At 34.7% G+C, this 19,869-nt stretch overlaps 1 protein-coding gene across 1 annotated transcript in view; it reads right to left on the reverse strand.

Annotated features, from left to right (window-relative positions):
• NBN (nibrin) overlaps nucleotides 1-19,869 on the reverse strand; it is a 44,369-nt gene that overhangs the window by 6,137 nt on the left and 18,363 nt on the right. The window contains 8 exon segments of the mRNA XM_032610173.1: nucleotides 1,370-1,483; nucleotides 2,749-2,904; nucleotides 4,091-4,119; nucleotides 4,122-4,155; nucleotides 7,909-8,344; nucleotides 10,332-10,607; nucleotides 12,859-12,988; nucleotides 17,015-17,112. Coding sequence (XP_032466064.1) covers nucleotides 1,370-1,483; nucleotides 2,749-2,904; nucleotides 4,091-4,119; nucleotides 4,122-4,155; nucleotides 7,909-8,344; nucleotides 10,332-10,607; nucleotides 12,859-12,988; nucleotides 17,015-17,112 — 1,273 coding nt within the window.

A 19,869-nucleotide genomic window follows, 5' to 3' on the forward strand; every position in this document is an offset into this window, starting at 1 on the left:
TCACTATGTTTATAATGACAAGGTAGCCTTCACCCAAGCTTCTGGTCCAAATACATTAACTACCTGAATGATCCAAAAACATCACAAGCAGAGATTAAAGTAGTCTCATACTGGTAGAACAAGATTGGCAGACACAAACTTATCTTTTCTGGAGGAAATAAACCTCAGATTAGGAGTTAAGGAATTCCCATAGATCAAGTTCCAAGGAAAATGAGCAGTTCACATTCAAAGATCACAAAATACATACTTGGAAACAAGGCACCATAAGAGAGAACTAGATTAAACAGATCAACACTTTAGGTATTGGTATCATTGGGAAAAGAATACAAGAGAGGAACTTTAAAATGTCAGCAGGGAACAAGATTTAGAAATAAATGACAGATTTCCAGAAATGAAAAAATCCAATAGGTTGAATGAAAACTCAGTGGACGAATGAAATACCAACCAGACAGAGCTGAAGAGAGAAGTACTAAACTGGAAGACAATCTAAAGAAATTACCAAAGTACAATCCAAAGAAACAAAGCAGTGAAATATACAGAAAGGAGCTAAGATACATTGAGAAGAAAGTGGGATTTAACTTATGTCACATCAGAGTGCAAGAAAGAGATATTGTCCCTACCCCCTAATTACCAAACAGCCCTACTTCAAACAGCCCATTGAGATGACCAATGGAGCCCACCTTTGGGTTTCAGTAGCACCGGATAATCACGCAATACAAAGACTAAGAAGAAGACTTTCTACCTTTGGATATGGACTCTGATTATCTCTCAATTCAATGGTCATGTGTTTCTGACTTCTTAACTTCCACGTGGTACTTCTATATTAAAAAGCTCCCAACTTTAATGAATTTTTATCCAATTCACCAGTTTAAAAAAAGGGGTTGAAGGAATTATGGATCACGTGGACAGTCTTGTTATATAACATACACTAGTACTCAAAACACCCAGGGAGAAAGTAAAAGAAGCATATTTTTGTATTCTTCCCTCTGAGTTCTCATTATAGTAGTTTATAAATATTTACTTGTAGCCAATAGCTGTAAAACAGTGAGTTTTTGGAAACCACATTCTAACATGGAGAGCTGTAAAGCAGTTCATATTTTCCCAAAAGAGCATTATAACTGAGGTTTGGTTTCCTGAGGCTTAGATGGCATATTAGATAGGATATGATCAATAAATCTAGAAGTCCCTTAATGAAGTGTTATGGAAAGGTACAAATTAATCTTAATGCTCTGTAACTCACGAATTTTTCTGAAAGAATAACCTTAGGTCACTCATCTTAAGTTTGGTTTTAAGAAGAATTTGCTCTAAGGAAATCACAAGGGATCAAAATACAAATCAAACAAGTTACTGGGTCTTACTTCCTACTAACCTCCATTTCCTGCCTCAACCACTCCTCTAATTCTGTAGTCTTTCGGGTATGATGAGCTATTAGATCTGATCCTCCAATGATGTGTGGAAGTTTTCTTGCTCCAGGAAATTTGACCTGTTAAATAGTAAACCTTGATAAATGCACTAAAAAATTGACAATCTTTTTTTAAAAAAAGCTTAAAAAAACAAAGACTGTAAATCACATATAAGTACTAAAGATGTTTATATACTATAAATGAAAATGAATGTGAGAGGAAATAGAGCTGTTTCATTGATTTGAGTATATACAGAAAAAGTCAAACAAATTCTTTCACTAGAGGCAATCCAGTTAAGCTTCTTTTTATTGAGTATTATTGATTTTTGTTTGGTAACTTAATTTTAAAAATTAGTATGCCTTTTGAATTTTGATTTAACAATGAGATTTTGCAACACGATACTGAACATGAAGTAAGCATGCATTAATACAGACTGGATCAGAAATATTCTCTTAGAACAACAAATATCGTATATTAATGCATATATGTGGAACCTAGAAAAATGGTAGAGATGAACCAGTTTGCAGGGCAGAAATAGAGACACAGATGTAGAGAACAAACGTTATGGTCACCAACGGGGGAAAGTGGCAGGGGGTGGTGGTAGTGGTGGGATGAACTGGGAATTCTGATTGACATATATACACTAATATGTACAAAATGGATAACTAATAAGAACCTTCTGTATAAAAAATAAATAAAATTCAAAAAAAAGGGAAAAAATTCTCTTAAATATCTTGTCAGTTCCTAAAGGAGGAGGAACTCAGATCTAATATTCAGTATACTTATTTATATTTTGTTTAATATACACATGTAATAATAAAATGCCTAGTTTTCATTATTGAATGTGCTCAGTTATTTTGAACAAATCTGTTATCGTCACAAAGTCCTAAGTTAAAGAACCTCTTCAGGGAGTCACAGATCAATATTAGAAAATAGGAGGACCTGGGAATTCCCTGGCAGTTCAGTGGTTAGCACCCCACACGTTCACCACTGAGGACACAGGTCTGATTCTGGGTTGGGGAACTAAGATCTCGCAAGCCATGCTGAGCGGCCAAAAGACATTAAAAAAAAAAAAGAACTAGGAGGACACTGTCAATACAGCCAAAAGCCTGCTGCTTAAGGTAGAAAAAACCAGGTAAACAGCATCCTTTAAAGAATTCAACCTTAATAAAATTTGTTTTATATATTCAAGTGTCAGTTTATGTCCTTAGTAGTTTTTAACTGTTTTAAGCAGAAGAAATAGCATCACTTTTCGACATAAACTGCTTTTATTACTAGTTAGCATATTTCTAAAAACATTTCAAACACTGGCCTCTTGTGATATTTTAGTTAAAGGAATACATACCTTTTTGAATTTCTTGAAATTCTTTAGTTCACCATAATCATTATTTACACTGGATGCATTTCTGGAAGTAGAGTTACGAACCACCAGTGACCTAAATTCAGTCAGTAACACCGTCTTTGGAAGCATCTCACCATCACCCTGAAGTTCATCATTGTTCTTAAATGGTGTTAAGATGGAGAGAAGAAATTAGAAGGAAAAGGAAAATTACTTGTCATTTAGGAGTTTACAGAAAAAAGTTCAAATACCCACAAAAACAGTAAAAAAAAAAAAAAAGGTTTATTTCTGCCACCTGCTTTGTACTTGAAATCAAATCATATCTATTTCAAAACCAGAAAATTACTCACTCTACAACTTTAGAAACATTTATAACACATTATCTATGAGAGAAGGCTAAAAAACCATAGTGTTTGAAATTTAGTAGCATATTCTAATAAAAATCATCTCAATAAACAATTTATCTTCTTGTATACATTTTCTTGGCAAGAAATAGTCTGCTTCTTTTCATTAAAACCATACACCACGATTATTATACAATCCATCCTAGAAGTTCTCTATACTATGTTTAAGGTTTCTTGGATTTTCAGTAATTTATATTTTTTATTATTTTGGACACCTCAAAAAAAGTCAATCATTAATTCTGGGCACACTACCTCATTAACTGAAAGCCACTTTTTTATTCCAGATTAATAATTATTAAATCAGCCTGAAGATTCCTTCCTGTTGCTGGAAGAGATTCTTTATGTCACTTACTATTAACTAACTAGTTAGTTACATATCCACATTCTTACAACTGCTCAAGGCTATCTTAGTTTTTAAAACTGCTTTACTATATATCCATTTGGAAGCTGCTAACAGGACTAAGATAAAAACAGTCAGGGAGAGAAGAAAAACGGGAAAAGTCAAAAGAAAAGGTTCATGTGACAGTGACAGAACATAATCAGGAACTCAAAATAACAATGGCCTAATACCTTTGTATTTTGTTTTAGAGTTTACAAATATTTCATTACTCTTTTGGATATAAACAACAATCCTGTTGTAAAAGTGTTAACCTGATTTTATAAACAAAAGACTTGAGGTTCATAAATGTGAAACTGATGTTTTCAAGGTCACTATCTATGGAGTAGAGGGCAGGGAATTACACTCAGGCTTTGTCCATACTCTTTTTGCTATACCATGGTTATAATACGATCTATCCATTTCCAGAGGAGGCATAATTATGAAATAGATCAAAATTATAGAAAGAGAATCAATTAATCCTAAGAATATACAGACTGACAGAAATTGATGCAATGATGGTCCATACAAGTCAAATCTTTATAAAAATAAAATACAAATCCCTCACAGATAGTTCTTTAGTTGACCAGAGTGATTCTTGAGCTCACACTTCTTCGCAATTTCATTTTCTTGCTAAAGAAATAAAAAATATTGCTCATAAGAGTTATAAGATGGTACCTTTCTGAAAACCTCAGAGATACTCATGCTCTTGACCCAGTTATTTCACTTTCAAGCATCTTTCCTAGAGAAACTATGACGTGAGAATAGAAATATACATATAAAAAGACTGTCGTATAAGAGTAAAGAACAAGAAGCAATTTAAGTTCATACAAGTTATACACCTAAAGAACGTAATAAGAGAAATGATCATAATACAAATGAATTTAAAATGGCTATAAAATTGCATTAACATTTGAGTCCAATTTGAAAAATAAGATTTAAAAAAGAAAATGCCAAAATATTGACTATGGTTATCTGCAGATGGCAGGATTATCAACAAACTGTAATGTTTTTCTTTATTTTTCATATTTCTACATGATCGTGTATTACTTTTACAGTCAAAAATAAAAACAAATTTTTAAAGAAGTCTATCCAAATTTATTTAGAATTGAATGTTAAGTCGTCCTTAATCCAAGACAAAAGAGTTATTTTAATTGTTAAAGATATTTATGGAAACTTCTTTGTATAAAATCATACTATCCTTCATATTCATATATCCAGACCACGTACTAGACAAAAGTATATTACACAGATAGCTTTCTAATACTTCCAATAAAAACTACAATTCCTTTGGATACAATAGGGGGGCATATCATTTTACATCAAATTTTCAATGATTCAGTAATAAAAATTCAGAAAAATTTTAATAAGTAGAAAGTTGGAAAGAAAAAGCAAGATGTACTCTGTGCTTGCTTAGAGACTAAAGAAAATTAATGCTATTTGTCAGTTGTAAGATTGAAAATTTCGATTCCAAGCCTACCATGTACCCTTTTACTGAGTATTTTCACATACATTATCCACTGGAAGTTGTTACTACAATCAGAACATTTTACTCCCCCATACATTTTCCCCATCCTGTCCTACTCCCTCAAACTTGCTTAACCTCTTGAGCAAGTTTTTATTTCCTATCTCTGAGAATCATACTACAGCCTACCCAGACCCTTCGACTGCAAGCTTGGGACTTCTCTCCTCATTTATCATATTGAGTCAATCACCAAGTCTTAGAGATTCTACCTCCTAAAGGCCTATCAAACTTATTCTCTCAGACTGCCTTTCATGTTAGCATGTCCAATGCCTAGAATAAATAAGTGAATGAATGACATTCTGAGAAACCTGACAAAAGAAACAGCCAAAAGAACAGAGTGGACCTTGCATTTTTGTCTCAGTTGTCAAAACCTAGCTAAGTCACTTTGGCAAGCTACTTAACTCCCACTGCAGTTTCCACATCTGTTCAATGTGTATAGTACTACTTCACTGCAGGCTGCTATAAATAGCATGATGGTATCCAGGAAGTGGTAGGTATAATTGTGAGGCTTTCAAAGATGCTATATGGTAAGAGAAGAGGAAACCTGTTTTAGAATAGAAGGATGGAAAGAGGTGAAGAAGAGATATTCTGTAGACAGAGGTTGCTGTTAAGAGGAGGAATGTTAACAAGGATATCGAGACATGTTTGCATTTTATGGAGACTGGGAAATTGAAAGTAAGGCCAAGACCCCGACACAGTTGTCATTTACACAAGGATAAATGCCTAGCAGGGTTATCTAGCCAATAGCCTTCTATTTCAGCTTATAGTAAATCTTACAGACATGCTAGAATCCATATTTAATCCCAAAACAGAAAAATGGTAGTTCTATCATCAATATATTTTAGAAAATGCCCTTCTGATATACAGCTAAGGAATCCAATGCCAGAGAAGTATGACATTTTTGCCTTCTTAAAAGTGCAAAAAGTTTTTTAAATGAAAGGATTAAGAAATATTTTTTCTGATAATCACTTCTGTAGCTAGAAAATTTAAGTGTAATTCTATCAATTCACGAGTATCCACAAGGACCTTCAGACAACAAATTCTTAAAACAGTAAAAATGAAAGAATTAAAAATAATTTCACACTGTCTGAGTAAGGTTGATGAATTATATCAATATCAATTTCCTGGTTTTGATATTATACTTAAGTTCTGCAAGATGTTACTATTAGGGGAAACAGGGTGAAAGGTATATGGAATCTTTCTATATAATTTCTTACAACTGCATGTGAATCAGCAATTATTTCAAAATAAAAAGTTTTTAAAAATTATCTTACATTGAAAGCAAAATTACTTTTGTTAACAATGTTCTTACTAAAAAAGTACAGTGCTAAAATACAGTGATTTAACTTTAGTATATCCAGAAGTGTGTCACAATTGAGTTGCTATTCACTCTCCAAACGTCTGCTACAACATATTTATGTTGTACCATATTTTTATTCAGAATGTCATGAATTCTAAAATAGTAAAATAAGGACAAAGGAAATTATGCTGCAGAATCGTAGAGCAAAATAAAATAATTATATTCCCTGATATCATTATACAGCATGTAAATCTTGGCCCTATCTTATTTAAGCCACTGATTTTAGAATTTTTTAAAGACAGCAGAAGGAATTCTTAACTAATACAGTGAGGGAACTTATTTTGGGAAGAAAACTGGATGTGCTGAATCAGGATCTCAGGTGATTCTGATGCAGCTGGTCCACAAAATGGCATTAAGTATTCACTCATAAGGAATAACAACACTGAGGATTTTCTACCTCATATGAAGATGCCAGTATACAGGCTAAACAGGACATATATTTTGATTTTTCAATAGTAGTTATAGATTTATATAGTGCTTGATACACACTAGGTTCTCAACAAATGCTTATCAAATCATTGTACCTGTGCTCTCACCTAATGAGGTAACCAGTCTACCAACAGTAGGCAACTTAATGATGCATAAAATACAAAATAAAGAGTTTTCTTAGACCAAAGTGGGTAAGACAAATATACCAGCTTCATGAAAAGAGGACAGAACATTAAAGGTAAAAATGAAAATTAAAAATCCCGAGTGATGTTACACATGTTCTATCCTAAAAATTCATTTAGTAGATACTTTGTTTTTACTAACTTTCTTCATCTCTCTGTGCCTGTTTACTCTATTAAAGCTCCTCCTATACTTACCATCATGGCCAAATGCCTGATATAATAAAATAGTACAGACTGGAAATCTATTAAAACAATCATGGGGACTTCCCTGGTGGCGCAGTGGTTAAGAATCCGTCTGCCAATGCAGGGGACACGGGTTCGAGCCCTGCTCCAGGAAGATTTCACATGCCACGGAGCAAATAAGCCCGTGCACCACAACTACTAAGCCTGCACTCTAGAGCCCACGAGCCACAACTACTGAGCCTGCATGCCACAACTACTGAAGTCCACCCGCCTAGAGCCCGTGCTCTGCAACAAGAGAAGTCACCGGAGAAGCCCGCGCACTGCAATGAAGAGTAGCCCCCGTGCACCACAACCACAACGAAGAGTAGCCCCTGCTCGCTGCAACTAGAGAAAACTCCCGTGCAGCAACGAAGACACAGTGCAACCAAAAATAAATAAATAAATAAAACTGATTCTTTAAAAAAAAAAAAAAATGAGTAAGTTTTATTTGTTCTCATTTATTATATATAGTCAAGGAATCACTGTATTTTTAACATTCACCCTATCAACCAACAAATTCTTATACTTAATACTAGGTGTAGAAGATACTAATTTTTTCCCCCAAATAAACATCATGACTGCTCATACTGTCAATACAAATACCTCAAGTACTTTTTAACATTCTAAGTTCCTATTTGCAATACTTCTTATTAAAAAATGTTACTTACAGAGATTTTGTTACTTTCTGGTATTGCTTCATCATTACAAGGGCCATTTGTTTCTATATCCAATCTTGGCCTTTTTCTAATATTGACATCTTCCTCTTGTTTTTGAACTTTCACTTCAATTTCTAACTCTGGTTTTGTGTTCTTCAATAACTGTTCCAATACTTCACCTTCTATGGCTAAATCATCAATTTCTTTTCTTTTTTCTGATCTTAGTTTTTCTGTAGAGAGAGATTTATTGGCAGAATTTTTCACAGTGGATTTTAAATCTATATCTGCATACGAGTTATCTGGGTTTCTTTCCACAGGCTCATTCTGCTGCTCCTTATTGTTCCATGCTGAGGATGTAGTAGGCTGTGTTTGTTCTAAAAGAGAACAAGACATTTCTATTCTTGCTGATTTAGATAAAGACATTTCTTGATTTTCTTCATCCCTTTCCCTTAGGTTCAAAAAAGGAGAGAAGAAAACAAAAACAGGAAATGAACACAGCTAAGTAATTTTTTTAGTTTGGCAGTATTCAGCCCCTTCTTCATTGAATTAACAATATTCTTGGTTTTACTGATTAACAATCTCACCAGAAATAAAAAAACACATCTGAAAACAGTACATAATTCATACACACCCTACTGTTTTGATAGGACTGGTCAATTCCATGGCTTAAAAAATAGGGAAATGTCTATCTTCTTTTCTGGAAGTTGTAGTAGTTGATGAAATCAGTATGGAGGAAAAGGTAGAAAAATATAAAATACAAAAGGCTTGGGGCTCCCCTGGTGGCACAGTGGTTGAGAGTCCACCTGCCAAAGAAGGGGACACGGGTTCGTGCCCCGGTCCGGGAAGATCCCACGTGCCGTGGAGTGGCTGGGCCAGTGAGCCATGGCCGCTAAGCCTGCATGTCCGGAGCCTGTGCTCGGCAACGGGGGAGGCCACAACAGTGAGAGGCCTGCGTACCGTAAAAAAAAAAAAAAAAAAAAATACTTGTCAGAAAACAACAGCTTACTTTATAATGTAGGGAACCTGTGGACATGGAAAAATTACCCTGGGACTAAATCCTGATGGGTTAATGAGAGCTAGATTCAAGATAGTAAGTCAAAGTGGCTAAATCCAGAATACAGTATAAACTATATACTGCAAGTAATATGTGAATATATGACTAAGGGTATTCTATACAATACTGTATCATTCATTCAATGAGTACTGAATACCTGACTCCCTTAAACTGTACTGAGGCCCACAAAAACTTGGGTCTCTGCTCTCTAGTTTACTGGATTCATGTTGAACTGGAACAGTTAGAGTGATATTTTAATAATAATAATCTAATGTCAGGGTCCTAAATAAACCAATCAAGAAGTTTTTTTTTTAAGAAGTTTTTTGTAATAATTTAAACGATCAGCGTTTGAACCAGAGAGCTAGCAACACAAACAGATGGAAACAAAGGAATTTATAAGACAAGGAAAATAAGAATCAGCACTACTGGTTTGGGGAGGCAGAGGAGAAACAGTCAAAGATTTTGACAAAGTAAATTACAAACAAAAATATATATACAAGGCAGTGACAGGGGAGAAAGTTTTAGGCCTATGATTAGGGGAAAAAGCAGGAGATTTCTGTGGGAAAGTAGAAGTGATGCTTAAAGAATAAGTCAGGACCAAATATACTGATCATCTGTAACCTGAAGTACAATATACATAGCAGGACGAAAAGAAGTCCTCAAAGGGAGCAAAGGAGAAAGTCAGAGAGGCAAAAAAAACCCCAGGATAGGACACTACCACAAAAGCCAAGAAAGGACCAGAAGGAGAACAAAGGTTCAAGAGTTGAGTGTTACCAAAAGGCCACAAGAGGTGGCAACTTGTGTCAATGATTACTTTCAAGGACGTCATGTCAAGATGAAATATTGTGAGTTAAGAAATATTTCACATAGAAATGGGAACAATAACAATAATCTCCTCTTTATGAGAAGTTTAACAGTGATTGTAAAAGATAAAGGGCAGTAGCTAGAGGAACAAATCAAGTCAAGGGAAGGTTTTAAAAACTAAAAATGAGATAGAGTCTTTGAACACAGATGAAAAGGACCTAGAAGAAGATATTAAACATGCTAGAAATTAAGAATAATTGATGAAGCATGGTCCTAGAGGAAATGAGAGACATGACCAAGGGAACTAGGTAGGTCAAAAAAACTGAGGTGTGGGAAACCTCTTCCTCAAGAGAAGTACAGCAAATGAAACAACAGAAGGAAAAAGTTGAGGGAAAATGTATCTAATGACCTTAGTGAAGAAGGAGACTTGGACATTTCTGAGGGGGAATAAGCTCAAAGGGCCACAGCTTTCCACAGAAGCATACTTAAGCAGAACATGGACTTAGTACCATTCTACAATCGTATAACAAATATTAATATTTTTAGACACACAGAGCAGTATTATTAAAAATTATACCTTTTTTTGGTAGATGGCTGAAAGTAGTTTTTGATGGAGTTGGTTTGCTGATGCTGAGAAGCCCAATCTCCACTTTTATTTACACCTGGGAATTTAGTTGGTGAAAGCTGATATTTTGGGATTTTCATACTAACAAGAGTATTTGATACTATATTATTATTACTAGAGTTTACTTTGTGGGGTTCCTTCACAGTGGATGTTTCTTGTGAAGGTATTCTGAACTTTTGTTCCATTCCGAAGATTTTGATTTCTTTTGGCCTTTCACTCAAATTCATACTGCAGCAAAAGAAAGGAATGCAAGGTAAACAATCACATTTACAGCAATTTTTATCCAGAAACAAAGTCCTTTAAGTAGTACTAACGTAATACAGCTTTAGAACACAGTTATCTTGAGACAGTAGTTTAGTGAATATATTTTACTATCCCAAGAAAGTAGCTCCTTTGTCATCAAAGCTCCCTGAAGACATGATACCTTTCTCTTCTTCATCCCCTATAGCACATACTGTCAGGAATGCTCTATAAAAAACTGCCAAACACACATGGAATAACAACCTAGTATCCTATTATAAATTATACCAGGTCATATACTGAAGTGATGTTTGCTTTGTTTAAAATTGTAAAATTATTTCCATGTAAAAAAATTAATAAAAACTGGAAATTTATAAAAAGAATAAGCTATCATTCCAATTTCAAATATAATGGGGTATTTACATCACTTTTGATGAACCGATACGGTTATATTCCAACCAGATGGCAGTCTCTAGAACATAACTCTAGAGTAGAACTCTAGATCATCAGAAAAATATTTTAAACACACACACACAAACACACAGTTCTACAATGTATGGTTGAATATATACTATTTTGCTATTCCTATTTCACCAAAAACCCCAAAGTTGTCATTCAACTGACTTCTAAAAAATTGTTTCTCTTTTAAAAGTTATATTAAAAGTTCTGTTTTAAAAAAATTTGTAGTTTCTCTTTTAAAAGTTATGATCTCAATACAAAACATAGGTATAGTGAAAATTTAAGTATGGTCTAATATAGTGCAATCATAAGTATCTTCCAATATGAATAATTCATTATGGAGTATTTAAAATACACTGTCTTAAGTGAAAAATGCCACAGGATACATATGAGCTACCCTTGCTCTCCAAAAAAAAAAAAAAATCCAAAAAACTATTTTAAAAAACCCTCTTCAAATAGAGAACCACTGGGCTTCCCTGGTGGCTCAGTGGTTGGGAATCCGCCTGCCCATGCAGGGGACACGGGTTTGATCCCTGGTCCGGGAAGATCCCACATGCCACGGAGCAATTGAGCCCGTGTGCCACAACTACTGAGCTTGCGCTCTAGAGCCCGCGAGCCACGGCTACTGAGCCCGCGTGCCACAACTACTGAGGCCCGTGCGCCTGGAGCCTGTGCTCCTCAACAGGAGAGGCCACCGCGGTGAGAGGCCCACGCACCGCGGCGAAGGGTAGCCCCCGCTCGCCACAACTGGAGGGGGCCTGCGCGCAGCAGCAAAGACCCAGTGCAGCCAAAAATAAACAAATAAATAAATTAAAAAAAATAGAGAACCACTAAAAAAACTACCTTTATGAACAAATATTGATTATTTAGATAGCCAGGTACACACATATAAAATATCTCTAAAACTGTGTAATGTTCACATACAGGCAACATCATATAATAGAAACAAATTGATCTCAAACTTATTTCACCAGTCACAAATAAAACAGTATAATTCTTTGTAGTCTTCCATGTACATTTGTAAGGAATTAAAAAAAAACTTTATCATTTTCAGGAGTTGGCAAACTACAGCTTGCAGGACACATCTGGCCTGTCACTTGTTTTTGTAAACTAAGTTTTATTGGAACACAGCCACACTCATTCATTTACATGTTGTCTATGGCTGCTTTAATCCTACAATGGCAGAGTTGAGTAGCTGTGACAGAGATCAGTGACCCACAGAGCCAAAAATATTTACTCTCTAGTGCTTCATTTTAATTTTAATTTATTTATTTATTTTTGGCTGTGTTGGGTCTTCGTTGCTGCACATGGGCTTTCTTTAGTTGCAGCGAGCGGGGGCTACTCTTCTTGCAGTGTGCAGGCTTTTCACTGCGGTGGCTTCTCATTTCAGAGCATGGGCACTAGGTGTGCGGGCTTCAGTAGTTGCGGCACATGGCCTCAGTAGTTGTGGCTTGCAGGCTCTAGAGCGCAGGCCCAGTAGTTGTGGCACCTGGGTTTAGTTGCTCTGCGGCATGTGGGATCTTCCCGGACCAGGGATCGAACCCATGTCCCCTGCACTTGCAGGCAGATTCTTAACCACTGCGCCACCAGGGAAGTCCCTCTAGTGCTTTATAAAGTCTGCTAAACCCTGTCCCAAAATATTATTTTCCCTGGCATCCCACACTCCCAATTCTTTATCTCCCAAGAGATGACTTGATACAGGCATTGACTTTACTTCTTGAATATACTATTAATTTATTGATAGAATAATAACAATAGTTTGTTAACAATGAAGCTTTACCATTTATCTCCTTGCTCTGATTGTGTATCAGCTACATATGTTGTAGTATTCACTGGGGCACCTGGCATTAAGTTTTCATTGGCTGGTAAGACTTGGGAAAGGCTTGGACCTGGAGTTGTTGTCTTCAATCCTGTAAATCACAGAAGTGAAAGAAAGAATCACAATTGCTAGACACAAGATAGACATTTGGTCATTTAAAATTGTTAGGACTGTGCCATGTTGAGAGAATTAACTATAGCACACAGTTGTCTCCAGCCAAATACTTAACAAAACAGCCTATGAGCAGCAGCCTGTTGGCATCTGTGATGGGCTTATCTGAAATAAATCATTTTAAAGACACATCAAATCCTTCAGGTTAAACTATTACCAACTTAAATAAAAATAAACTCAACTTAAATTCTAATTCAAATTATGCTTTAGTCAGGAGACCAAAAATTAAAATTTCTCCCCCACAGAAAGTATATCTACTGTCTACACAAATCAAAATCAATGTGAATTTAATTTTTAGAAGGAATATACTATTTGAAAAGAAGAGATGAACAGTTTTAGACATAAATTTTTTGGCTACTCCAGAAAACCATAATGATTACTTCATCATTTTATATACCAAAATAGCAATTTAATTCAAGTGCCACTCTTCTGGAATACTCCTCTTGAACCTCCCACATTGAATCAGATGCCCCTCATTTTGAATCCCATACCACCCTTTACATCACTCTACTAACTGTTAACACACTCTTACTAACTTTTTAACACTAGCTGTGTGACCTGTATTACTTAACCTCTCTATGCCTTAGTTTCCTCATCTATGAAATGAGGATAATTACATGCTGTTTCTTCCTCACATATTGTTTTAAGGGCAAAGTGAACTAATATATGGACAGCACTTAGAAAAATGCTTGGAACATAGTAAGGACTATGAAGTGTTAGCTGTTATCATCACTGTATACCGTACTTGTTTACTTGTTACTTTCTCTTACTAGACTTGGAACCTCCTTGAGAACAGGGACTGAGTCTTACTCATTTCTGTATCTCATCTCTGGGCAATGTTTGGTATATAATGGATATAAATAAGTTAACAGAATTAAATTAACTGAAAAAAAAATTTTAAGTTGACATTTATTAAGTATCAAAGCTAAATTACCACTCTGTTAGCTCCTGACATAGAATGTGTTTAATAAAATGTTTATAACTGATTCCAAATTCAGGTATTTAACTTACTTCTGCCACTCTCCTTATATGACCACCTTAGCTCACTGGCATTTCCTTATACATACATATCCCTAAAATTCTTCTTAGCTTGCACAGTTTGCAAAAAATAATAATTACAAATGTGTATATAACCATTAAAAGAAATATTCATAAGCTGAATCTAATGACCCAGAATAACTAATGTCTGTCAGTAAGATTATTTATAATATTCTCCTTGCTAAAATACCAGGAGGGTAGGGATTTGCTCTACTCTGCTCACCTCTTTATTCCAAGTGTTTAGAGTAATTAAAGGCATATAACAAGGTTCAATAAATACTTGTTGAAAGATAAATGAATGAATATGGAAGGAAAGGAGGAAACAAAGGAGAAAAAGGGAGGAAAGAAGACATGCATTCACTCTGTTCCCCCCAAAACTAGCCGTGTTCTAAAATTGTTTGTAAGTCTGATGTCTATGACTTGGAACCCACACAGACCTACCTATGAATATGTGCAAGAAATAATACTACTAATTATAATGTAGATTTTTTATCAATTCCTTATGACCTTGTTTCCATATGAAATAACACAATAGAAAAGATGCTGGTCTAGCAGTCACAAAACCCCAATTTTAGGATTGTCTTGGCTGTTTTATTTATGGGACCTTAACTTTTCTCAGCCTTGAGGTCTCTTACCTTTTAATAGAAAGATTAGATGATCTTTAAGGACCTTCTGGCCATAAATACATTTATAACAGTGGATGATAAAATTTTGTTGCTCCACCCTGGCAAAGATAATCTTGTGTACCGATAATTTAGTTCAATTAAGCAAATATTTATACCAACTATAAACAAGTATTGGGCTTGGTGATGTCAGAGAAACCAAAATTAGTAAGAGTTTATAATCAGTCTAGTGGCTGAAAGAGGCATGGAAACAACTGGCTATGCTTCAAAGTAGGAAAAAGTTCTAACTGGAACGCAAAAAAAAAAACGTTACTGGGGTATAAAAAACCAAAATAATTAACCTGACTTGGAGAAGAGTTATGGGAGAGGAAAAAACCTAGGAAAACTTCACGAAAGAGGTGAGCATTTGTGGAAGGAGTCAGATTTTGAAGAGCAGTGCCAGCATTCTAGGAACAAGGACCATGATGAACAAGGTCAAGGAGTATGGCACATAAAAAAATATGGCGTATGTATTCTGTAGGGAAGTATATTAAAAAAAGATGAGGATGGGAAGAGATAGGCTACAGCTAAACTGCTGAAGGCTCGAAAGTCTAGACAAAGGGCTTAGGGATTTATTCTATAGATAATAAGAACTAGTAAAAGTTTTTAGGAGAAGGGAAGGTAATTCTAGTGGCAAAGTGAAATATTAACTCTAGAGATGAATATGGAGGCACGACCTTACTGAGGGCAGTTAGAACAGCCCTCAGGAAATAAAGACATGGAGGGTTAAATAGGGCAGTGGCTGTGGGAAGGGATGGTAGCAGACCTCTTGAGCAGAAGCTACAGAGGAAGAATTTCAAGTCTTGTATGAGTAAAAAATGACTTAAATTTATAGTCTGAATGCCTCCTCCATTTATATAAAAGAAGGCTCCTCTCTAGTTCAGTCCTTCCCTAGTTTCTTGGAGTTTATATGACAAACAGGAGGTTAAAATCAAGCAAAAGAAACCAAAAAAATCTGATGCCTTGGTGGCATCCCAGAATATCCTGGAATACAGAGCATGTGAATTTGAATTTTAAAAAAATGTTTCTGGAGCACATATCTAGTTGAGACTAGTTTTCTAAAAGAGAACAGAGGATAGTTGTTCCAAACAGGGACCTGGGACAAGAGGAGATACTCACATAGACCCAATGATTGTTTATTTTTACATATTTTTTGTTGTGTTGTTAAAGTCTGAAATTACACATAGCATTTTATTTTTTTCTGTAACAGAACAGAAATGCACAATCAACAAAATAGTATTTACAGTACATGCTATTTCTAAAGGGTTGTGGAGCTTTCTAATGGACAGCTTCTACAAAAATATGGCTCATTTTGGTATCCACATCAAAGTAGTTTTCTCTCTAAGAATTTGGCCTGAATTTATTTGCTTTTCTGCATCTCTACTACTACTACCACCATGGTCCAAGGCACCAGGCTCTCTCTCACCTGGACCTCCACAACAGCTTCTACTCATATCCCCACTTCCATTTTGGACCCCTGGAATCCATTTTCCACACAGACACGATTGTGATCTGTTCCTTCTACCTGGAATTCTGCTATCCATATCCTCCCATGGCTGCCTTTTCTCATCATTTAGGACATGTGAGGCTGAAATATGACATCTTAAGTGAGACTGTCCCTGACTACCAATCTAAAATAGCCTACTCCCAGTCACTATCACATCATCTTGTTTTAGCTTTCTCTTTGTACTTGGCCTTAACAGAACTTATCAGATGTGTTTGTTTGCTTGTTTACTGTCTGAATCCTGACTTTTAGAATATAAAGTTCACAGTAACAAGTACCTTGTTTACTTTATTCACCACTGTATCTTCAGTACTTACAACTGTGCCTAGTACTTGGCAGCCACAAATACTTATTGAATGAATAAATGAACAGATAAACATATAGCTTTTAAAAGACGGTGAAGATGGTCACCCGTGGCAAGTATAATACATACATACAGGGACTTCCCTCGTGGTCCAGTAGTTAAGAATCTGCCTTCCAATGCAGGGGACGTGGGTTCGATACCTGGTTGGGGAACTAAGATCCCACATGCTGCGGGGCAACAAAGCCCGTGCGCTCTAGAGCCCATACGCTACAACTAGAGAGAAGCCCGCGTGCTGCAACAAAGCTCCCGCGTGCCGCAACTAAGACCCGATGCAGCCAAATAAATAAATAAATATTTTAAAAAATAATGGAGATACAGCCAATCAGCAATTTATACAATAAAGTTGCTAAAGAATCAATAAAATAGTATTTTAATTACCTGTACTGGGCTGGCCCTGAGGATCACAGTAATTCTCTGTAGTAATGAAAATAACTGCCAATCCAATTTCTGCTTCAGGAATAGGTCTAAGACCTTGCCTGTTAGAATAAAATAGTTTAAGTATGATGATATATTAAAACTAACAACTTTTATTAAGATGATGTCAAACAGACACCCCCCCCAAGTGACATCACAATTTTATGGTACAGAGAGAATTGCAAATACCTATAGTACTAGCTTATTCACTGGAGCAATGTTACATTGGGCAAGTTCACCACCTTTTAGTAATTCAATTATTTCATCTGTAAAACAAAGGTCTAGAGTAAAGGATACAGATCCTTCCAGTTCTAAATAATAAATACTAGTTCTAAATAATATTCCAGTTCAGAATAATAGTAATACCCAGATGAAGCAATAAAATAGATTTTTTAAAGCAAATCTATGATTACTAGAATCCTCAGATAAAACTTAAAAGAGAGAAAAAGAGGGGAGAAGGATAAGGAGGGAGAAAAGTACAAAGAACTATAAATAAGCTACATCTATATGTATATTAGTAAATCAAATCATTTTACCAAATTTACATGTGTTAATGAATCTTCTTATTAAAGGAATCTTATGGTGAACCTATCTTCTGTTATTCTGTAATGTGAATAATGACTGATTTTATAAAACAAACATAATTTAATATAACCTAATAATCTACATAGAAACTGAACCTCAAATTTTAAGAGCTTTAAAACTCCTTTTAATACTTATTGTAGAGATATTTTAAGTGGTTGTAGTAGCTTAACAAGTCATTTTCCAATGCTTAACATTTGTTTTTTTGTTAAGTTTTTAAAAAGATGATTCTAAAATGTATATGGAAAAATAAAAAGCCAAGAATAGCCAGGATGCTTCTGAAGAAGAGCAGAAAGAAAATATTTGTCCTACTAGATATGAGGACTTAAACTGTTATAGTAATTAAGACAATGCAGTAAACGTGGTATTAGTATAAGAAGAGACATATTGCTCAATGGAAAAGACGGTCAAAAACATTCCCATGCATGTAAGGTCCCTTGGTATAAAACAATCAATTCCAGATAGATCAAAAATAAATTTCAAAAACAAAATATCAAAATACTAGTAAAAAGTAGTAAAAAATATAGGTGAATATCTTTTTGATCTATGAGTAGAAAAAGATTTCTTATACAAAAAGCACTGACTATGAAAGATTGTTAATTTTTAGGATATTAAAATTAAGGGCTTTCATTCATCAACACAATAAAAAGTTAATTTACAAAGTGGTAACAGATTCTGCAATCTTTTATGTAATCACATAAAAGTGAAAAAAGGATTAATGCCAAGAATATATAAAAAACTTCTACAAATTAAAAAAAAAGGCACACAAATATGCAATTACCATACAATCCAGAAACTGCACTCTTGGAAGTTTATTCCAGAGAAATAAACACTTACGTTCACAAAGAAACCTGTATATGAATGTTCATATCAGCTTTATTTGTAACAAAAGCTGGAAAAATGCAGATGTCCTTCAATGGATGGATGACTCAACAAACCATAGTATATCCATACTACAGAATATGTAAAATATACATATGTATATGTATTTTAAGTGGCTGTAGTAGTTTAAAAGTTATTTTTCAAATGCTTAACATTCATTGTTTTATATGTATTAGTTTAACTTAGACTTGAACTCTAAGTGAATTTATAATAACACACAAAAAAAGATTTTAAAAAGTATTATCATCAAGTGATCACATACACCTACTTGTATTTCAGGCAATTCAAAATTGATATTTTACTACCCTACTAATACTTTTGAAACTATACATATGTCATATCATGAAAATTAGTTATAAAAGATTGGCTATGTAAAACAAAATACACATTTAATAATGATGTTATAAGACATACATCATCTTAAATGGGGAAATACTGGAAGCATTACTTTTAAAGTCAATAGTGAGATAAATGTGGCTACTATCACCACTCTGTCCAACAGCTTTGGATGTCCCAGTTGGTCCAAAACCAAGAGAGAATAAAAGAGAGAGAGCAGTACCAGAGGCAAAAAGGATTAAAAAGGAGGAGAGAAATATTATTTATAGATGATATGGTTTATATAAAAAAAGACTATAAAGTATTAGAAATAAAAGGGGAGTCCAACGAGGTGGTGGGATATGAGATTAATATCAATGTCAGCTGAATTTCTATACATCAACAGTAAACTAGAAAGTGTAATTAAAGAGACAATACCCATACCATGGTTATCCATACCATGAAACACTACTCAGCAATAAAAAAAGGATGAACTTCTGATACACAAAACCTAGATGAATCTCTGAGGAATTATGGTGAGTGAAAATAAAAATTCTAAAAGGTTACATGCTGTATGATTTCATTTATATATCATTTTTTAAATAATAAATTTTAGAAATGAAGAAGAAATTAGTGGTTGCCGAAGTTTAGGGACAGGGAGGGGGAGGTAGGGAGGGGTGTGTGGTTATAAAAGAACAACACAAGGGATTCTTGTGGTGACGGAACTGTTCTGTATCTTAACTATGGTGAATACATGAACCTACACATGTAATAAAATTATATAGAACTAAATACACACACATACACTACACACACAAGAACACATAAAACTGGGGAAATCTGTACTTAAAACAAAAAAAGAATACAATTATCCCAATAGAAAACTGGGCAAGAGACATGTATTTCACAAAGATGGAAAAATTAACATCTAATAAACTTTTGAAGAAACGTTAACCATCACTGGTGATCAGGGAAATACAAATCAAAATCACAGGATATGATTATATATCCATTAAATTGGCAAAAATGATAGTCTGAAA

The sequence above is a fragment of the Phocoena sinus genome, chromosome 17 (assembly GCF_008692025.1).
Source record: "Phocoena sinus isolate mPhoSin1 chromosome 17, mPhoSin1.pri, whole genome shotgun sequence".
NCBI classification, from domain to species: domain Eukaryota; kingdom Metazoa; phylum Chordata; class Mammalia; order Artiodactyla; family Phocoenidae; genus Phocoena; species Phocoena sinus.